A 7715-nucleotide genomic window follows, 5' to 3' on the forward strand; every position below is an offset into this window, starting at 1 on the left:
GTGGAAGTGAAGGCAGCAACAGAGGCACGGAAGTGGAGGCGGCAACGACCACGGCTTCAGGACCGAATTTAAAAGAATCTTCCGCGACTGCCCAAACAAGGGCACATGCCCTAACCCCATGATCGGTGGGATGTCCGGACGGCGGGATGTCGCTCGTGCATGATACTGATAGCGACTACATTAGTAAGTTTTAGTTTCAGTTAATTTAGTAGACTAAGTTTTGGTTGATTGCAATGTGAAATATTATTACTATCTATCGTATTTTGGTTAAGTAAGTTTGCTTCGATCAAATTTGTGTTCATCATATTTGAATTTGTCTTCTACTCCGCTATATTTAGGGGATCGGCTAGAAACGAACAAAAAATAGACAAGTAAAAATACTTCACTAAGTTTTACTCAATGGTTTACTCTACTATTTTTGGGAGATCGGCTAGAGATGCTTTTATGTTCCTATCTTACAAGACATGAGTCAGAATTAATTATGATGACATCAACCATTAACAGATTAACATCCCTGTAGATCCACCTAGCTCACACCCGAAGCCAACGCCTAGCCGGCCGCTACCTCCCACAAACCACCCAAAGCATAGCGATCCTAGCGGATCACGACTTAGGCGGAGATACTGAACAACGGCGTCGATCGACCGAACAGCAGAATCGGTCAGGGCAGATTTTAACCATGGCGAGTACGATGATCTAAAATGAAGTTAGAGAAGTAGGTGGACGGAGAGGGTGTTGCTCACAGTGTTGCTGTCGTTGGTCCCGCCGGTGCCGCCTGCCGGCGACCGAGGAGGAAGTTTAGCGATCGATCAGGGCGACGACTCGACGAGGGTTTTGCGGCTGCATTGCACTTGAATGGGCGGACCGGTTGGTTGGGCTATATATATGGGAGGGGAACTTTGGGGTTATATATCTTTACCTCTTTACCTACTAATAAACCGGCTATTGCTTCTGGTCGTACGTCGTCGTCCTTTTTGCAGAAAAGTCCCTGTAGTTTTTGGTAATTGAACCCGCAGTCCCTGTTTAAGTGAATCTGAGAAAATGCTTCATTTTTGCAGAAAACCCCTGCATTTATTAGTTTTCAGCCCGCGATCCTTCCCCAGTTTCCCCTCTGCCCCGACTAAAAAAATCCCCTCTGCGCCGGCCGGCGCCCGACGGCCCGATTCAGCGCCTCCCGCCGGAGACCGCCCGCCGCCGACGAGGGGCACGCCGGTGATCTCCCCCAGCCCGCCTGCCCCTCTTTCATCTCCGTTCTACTCCTCCTCTCTCGGCCCCCTCGAGCTCGCCTCGATCCATGGCCTCTCCTTAAACCTAGCTCCGGTCACGGCCACGACCGGCTTCGCAGCTCCCGGCCGCCATCGCCTGCGCCTCCCCCCGTGTCTCCCTCACCTCGCCTGTGCAGCACCGTGGTTGTACATCGCCAGCGCCATCAGCTACAGCCCCGCTCTAATCCACCTGCAAGCCATGGACAGCGGCCTGGCTGCTCACTCGTCGCTGGCCTACCAGTACCTCCACCAACATCTCATCCATCTAGATCAGGGGCGCTTTAATTTCAGCAGATTTTCTTCTTCTTTGCAACATGGTAATTTTCTGGGATAGAGTCTTGATTTTAATTATTGCAGAATGGCAATCTGCTTTATGTTGGCTTTATCATCTCAGGATAATCCAGATGTTTTCCTATGCCTTGAAGAGTTGTTGATGGATGATATACATAGGCTACCAGGTGGTAGCTCCAATGTTGCAACTGAGGTCAGCAATGGGTGCTTCTCCTGGGATGGCTCACCTGAGATACCAACGTTGAAGGATCTGAATTTTCAAGCTCGGCAAGGCATGCGTGTTGCACTTTGTGGGACGGTCGGCTCTGGAAAATCAAGTTTGATCACTTGAATTCTTGGTATGGTGCCAAAGCTATTAGGAGAGGCCAAGACTTGCGGAACAATGGCATATGTCAGCCACAAGGCATGGATACAGAGCGGCAAAATTCAGGATAACATACTGCTCGGCAAGGAGATGGAGAGTGAGGAGTATGGCAGGGTCCTTGAATGGTATTCGCTAAAGAAATACTTGGAGATCAAAATCATTGGAGAGTGAGGCTGCACTCTTAGTGGCAGGCCGAAACAAAGGATTCAGATAGCCCGAGCATTGTGATGTATGCTGACAACTATTTTGTTCCATGATCCCTTCAACGCAGTTGATGCTCATACAGGATCCCAGTTTTCCAAGGTAAAAATACAATCTCTCTTTGTTACTGAACCTTTTTCCTAAAATATTCGTGTTTGTTCCGCTTGAAAAAACTAGGACTGATCTTTTGATAATGTTATGTAGAATCTTTGCTGAACTCCCTTGGTGTTAGTTGTTCTTGAACCGAAGAAACGTGCGGTCTGGAATTGACATCATTCAGTTCCTTGATGAAAACAAAGTTGCATGTCCTTTTAGTCTAAACGTAATATTATGCCTTGGAGCATATGATGGGGGTCAAATCACAGTTATGAACTGCATTGCACGTGCATGAAGGCGAATGATTTTTCTGGATGCCATTGCCATCTGGTACGTTGAGTTTACCAGTGAGTAATTGGTACAAAGTTCAGATTATCAGTTTATGTTTGTCTTGGCAGATCGATGGTTTCGCCGCGGTCGTCGGGAGAAATATCATCGACGGTAGGGGAAAAGCGGGTAGGCTGAGGCGGGCACCCACACCAAGCGGCCGACCCACGAAGGTGGCCATGCAGCTCCGCCTCATGCCTCTCTCCCCATCTCTATGTTCGTGTCAAACCCAGCGCAAGGTAGAGGCAGAAGAGGAGGCCGGGAAGAGAAGCTGCAAGGTAGGAGGCTTTTGATCTGAAGGCAACAGTTGGATGATCTGCTCACAAAGACACACCTCTATTTTGAATTTCAACTTGAAAAGATTGATCAGGTCACGAATGTAGCTTGGCTATGTCTCTCACTGGTGCTGAACAATGTTTTGCTTATTTTCATCTTGGTTGCTGACATTGGTGGTGTTATCTGTCAGAGAAAGTTGTTGAAGTGGAAGAAGGTGAACCTGTAGAAGAGCTGAAAAAAGGACGTGGTAGAGACAAGAAAGCAAAGCCTAAACAGTATAATGATGTGAGTTCAGATTTCCTCTGTTTTCTTCCCTTCTTCATCTATATGATAGCATAGCTGTCTTCTAGATTATGCGAATGTCTTTGGTTGTCATATACTGCGGATGCATTGTAGTTTGATGTGTCGTCTGTATTAACTGCTCAACAGAGTTTCCTTGAATAATTATACAGATACTGTTCTATCTCTTATTGTTTCATAAAATTCTAATTAACCGCTCAACCTGTGACAGTACTACCTCGCCCAGCCGCGCATCCAAGACGCGGCGCTTGCTGGAAAGCTGGTCAAGTAGGTCCTCGACTGCGAGATTTAGCTGATTGATCCTGTGCATTAGCCTAATTGTTACAATAAACGGACTTACAACAATGATGCTTTCTATATTGAATTCTTATATTCGACCTCACCATTGCTTAGTTTCCTTTCCTGATGTCAAGACACAAAGAATTTGAGATTCAATTTATCTTTTTTAGTTTTCACACTAGAGTGCTTCATTTATATGTATTACTGTAGACACATGGGAATCCTCAAGGTGTCAGGCTTGTTCTTATTATTGCTCATGCAACCCTAAACTTCAATTAAATGCCTCCTATCCCCAACACGCCTGTCCCAACTCGCAAAGTATCTAGGACAAAGAAAAGTGTACTATGAAAGGAAATGTGTGCCATTTTTATCAAATGCCTCCTATCCCACCCCCACCCATGTGTTTCTCCTAAGTCATCTGCCCTTCCCATGCTGCCTTTGCCTCCTTTGTGTATCACCAGATCATCATCGATGTTGGCCGCACCCGCACCATTGTCCCATCCACTTCTTCATCCTCCTCTCTACTACCTGCAAGTGTCGCAAGCTACAGACAACAATTTTTACTATGTTCTTGACATTGTAAAAGTCTCACGTTCTGGAACCTACACACTTAAATGTCTGTTAGAGATGTTTATCGCATCATAAACTATGTGTTCTACACATGCCAACGGCATGGAGGGAAGGAAAATAAGCGGCGATATGGATGAGAAATCGTGTTGAAATAGAGGACCTGGATCTGCTCCAGGGAGGGGGCCTTAACTGAGGACCTGAGCTATTTTTGTATCTCCCGTTGCAACGCACGGGCATTTTTGCTAGTACATCCTATATGGACAAATAATAATTAGTAATTAAATAAAAAGTCAAAAAAATTCTGAAAATATTTTAAAAATAAAGTTGACTGTACTTGTGGGAAAAAATTCACAAAAATAAAAATACCCTTTGCCTTCTTTGAATAAAAATTCGATCAAAATAGTGTGAATGGTAACCTATAATAGAAAATAAATTTTGTTTTTTTGCCCTGAAGTCAACGCTGGGTTTTTGTCCATGAAAATTTATATACTAGTGCAAAAGAAAGTCAAGTTTATTCAAAAACATTCTAAACTTTTTTGACCTTTGTGTATTTTTTTTCTCATATGGGATATATAAACGTCGAGGAACCAAAGGGTATTTCCCCTTGGATCAGCTACTTCCGGTTGTAGATGCTCTAAAACAAAACTATGTGCAATCCGCAGTTCAAGGCATGTTGACGGCCCGGAACAGTTCGGGTCATGAAGTCCCGGCTTTTTGTAGACCAAAATCATCAGTACTGCAACTCGACAGTAATGCCATATATGAGAAAAACAATTAATATTGCACAAAAAGTAAAAAAAGTTTAGAAGGTTATTTTCGAAATAAACTTGACGTTCTCTTACAATAAGATATAAATTTCCACGAATAAAAACCCAGCATTGACTTCAGCGCAAAAAAATCATTTGCTATTACAAGTCTCTATTAACACTATTTTGTTCGATTTTTTTAAAGAAGTCAAAGGGAATTTTCTTTCTGTAGATTTTTTTACACAAGTACAATGAAAGATCAAGTTTATTTCTAAAATATTTTCAGAATTTTTTGAATTTTTATTCAATTACTATTTTTTTCATATAGGGTGTACATACACCCATAGACCAGTTCCTCTCCCTAATCTGAGCCCCTATATGCCCGCAGACGCGCCCGCGGACAGTGACCTGATGGGTCTCAAATAATGGCATTTACAACTACAATCCCTGTTTTCAAAATACCAAATCCATGCAAACACATGCAAGTCGATCATTTTGGCTAAACATTGTTTTGTGCACATGAATACAAATTGTCCGTACTTAATAATACAAAAATCCAAACACAGTTCAAGCATAAATATTATTCATAGTGCATAACTGATAAATTAAAAGCAAAGATTACTGATTTTCAGTGTGAAACCACATGTGCTCCACAAGAACATCCAGAAGTTGCATATGCACCTCTTGATCTCGCAGTTGTCGATGTATCCCCAGAAAGTTGGCAATGCTCTCTGCCTCTTGTTCTGGGAGGCGGACTTGAACATTGGGCATCTCGAAATCATGCTTGCGCACTGCTCCTTCATCCTCATCCTCGACAATCATGTAGCAAAAGATTACACAACATGTCATGAGCTGCCAAAGTGTCTCCGCTTCCCAAATCATCGCAGCTCCACGAATAATACCCCAACGAGCTTGGATAATTCCAAATGCCATCTCCACATCCTCCCTAGCTGCTTCTTGCATTGTTGCAAAGCGGGTTTGTTTGTTGCCTTTGGGATCAGATATGGTCTTCACAAACACCGTCCACTGATGTCTACTACACAATTTTATTCTTGTAGACTCGTGTTGGGTCTCCAAGCGCAGAGTTTTGTAAGACAATAGCAATTTTCCCTCAAATGGATGACCTAAGGTTTATCAATCCGTGGGAGGTGTAGGATGAAGATGGTCTGTCTCAAACAACCCTGTAACTAAATACAAGAAATCTCTTGTGTCCCCAACACACCCAATACAATGGCAAATTGTATATGTGCACTAGTTCGGCGAAGATATGGTGATAAAAGTGTAATACAGATGGTAGAAATATATTTTTTATAATTTGAATAAATAAAAACAACAATGTAGCAAATAGTAGACGGGCACAAAAACGGTATTGCAATGCTTAAAAATGAGGCCTAGGGTTCGTACTTTTGCTAGTGCAATCTCTCAACAGTGCTAATATAATTGGATCATATAACGGTCCCTCAATGTGCAACGAAGAATCACTCCAAAGTTCCTATCTAGCGGAGAACATAAGACGAAATTGTTTGTAGGGTACGGAACCACCTCAAAGCTACTCTTTCCGATCGATCTAACCAAGAGTTCGTACTAAAATAATATCAAAGCAAATTCAGATTCATAATATTCAATCCAACACAAAGAACTTCAAAGAGTGCCCCAAGATTTCTACCGGAGAAACAAAGACAAGAACGTGCAACAACCCCTATGCATAGATTACCCCAATGTCACCTCGGAAATCCGCGGGTTGAGTGCCAAAACATATATCAAGTGAATCAATACGATACCCCATTGTCGCCACGAGTATTCAATTGCAAGACATACATCAAGTGCTCTCAAATCCATAAAAGTATTCAATCCGATAACAACGAAATCTCAAAGAAAAAAACTCAATTCATCACAACAAGATAGAGAGGGGGTAACACCATATAATCTGACTATATTAAGAAAGCTCGTGATACATCAAGATCGTGACATCTCGAGAACACGAGAGAGAGAGAGAGAGAGATTAAACACATAGCTACTGGTACAAACCCTCAGCCCCAAGGGTGGACTACTCCTTCCTCATCGTGGTGGCTGCGGGATGACGAAGATGGCCACCGGAGATGATTCCCCCCTCCGGCAGGGTGCCAGAACGGGGTCTAGATTGGTTTTCGGTGGCTATAGAGCCTTGCGGCGGCGGAACTTCCGATCTATGTTAACCCCGAGGGTTTTTGAAATATTTATGAATTTATAGGGTAAAGAGGGGGTGCGGGAGGCCACCGAGGTGGGCACAACCCACCTGGGCGCGCCTGGGCCCCCAGGCGTGCCCTAGTGCATTGTCCCCCCCTTGGGGCACCCACCAGGTGCTGCTCTGGCCCATACTGGGTGTTCTGGTCCATAAAAAATGTCAAAAAAGTTTCGCGGTGTTTGGACTCCGTTTGATATTAATTTCCTGCGATGTAAGAAACAAGCAAAAAACAACAACTGGCACTGGGCACTAGGTCAATAGGTTAGTCCCAAAAAATGATATGAAGTTGCTATAAAATAATTGTAAAACATCCAAGAATGATAATATAACAACATGAATACTTCATAAATTATAGATACGTTGGAGACGTATCATCCACCTAGGATAGATACCATCGGAAAGGTAATATCCCATGTTGTAGTTGTGCCCTTTTACGGTATAGTTACACGGTGGTGCTTCCCCATCATAGAGTCTCTTAAACAAAGGAGATCGTTGCAACATATTAATGTCATTGCATGAACCTGACGTGCGAAATAAAAGCATGCCGAATCCACAAATCCTGCGATGCCACTACTTCAAGTATGATGGTGGCTTCCTTGACGTGACCTTGGTATTGCCCACGCAAACCTATTGAGCAATTCTTTCATTGTTAGTGCTTGCAATCAACTGAACCTAACATACATAGGAATCCTCTTGCTGATCCAATTGCCAGTAATTTTTCTGTGCCCTCCACACTTGGCTCTCTCAGGTACTCTGGTCCAAACACCTTCACCATA

The 7715-nt window shown here is 43.4% G+C and overlaps 1 protein-coding gene across 1 annotated transcript; it reads left to right on the top strand.

The window, feature by feature from the left end:
- The first annotated feature begins 950 nt into the window (after window positions 1–950).
- LOC119271333 lies at window positions 951–3078 on the top strand. The gene is made up of 3 exons (XM_037553200.1): window positions 951–2223; window positions 2616–2822; window positions 3011–3078. Exons 1-3 carry the CDS (start codon window positions 2152–2154, stop codon window positions 3044–3046), a joined length of 315 nt encoding a protein of 104 aa, XP_037409097.1. The 5' UTR covers window positions 951–2151; the 3' UTR covers window positions 3047–3078.
- Window positions 3079–7715: the final 4637 nt, after the last annotated feature.

This window comes from Triticum dicoccoides, chromosome 3A, assembly GCF_002162155.2.
Source record: "Triticum dicoccoides isolate Atlit2015 ecotype Zavitan chromosome 3A, WEW_v2.0, whole genome shotgun sequence".
In the NCBI taxonomy this organism is placed as follows: domain Eukaryota; kingdom Viridiplantae; phylum Streptophyta; class Magnoliopsida; order Poales; family Poaceae; genus Triticum; species Triticum dicoccoides.

Coding starts and splice junctions, on each gene's coding strand:
- LOC119271333 (XM_037553200.1), top strand. CDS start 2,152: ATGCTGACAACTATTTTGTTCCATGATCCCTTCAACGCAGTTGATGCT. Junction 2,224..2,615: donor CAGGATCCCAGTTTTCCAAG/GTAAAAATACAA, acceptor TTGTCTTGGCAG/ATCGATGGTTTCGCCGCGGT. Junction 2,823..3,010: donor CCGGGAAGAGAAGCTGCAAG/GTAGGAGGCTTT, acceptor GTTATCTGTCAG/AGAAAGTTGTTGAAGTGGAA.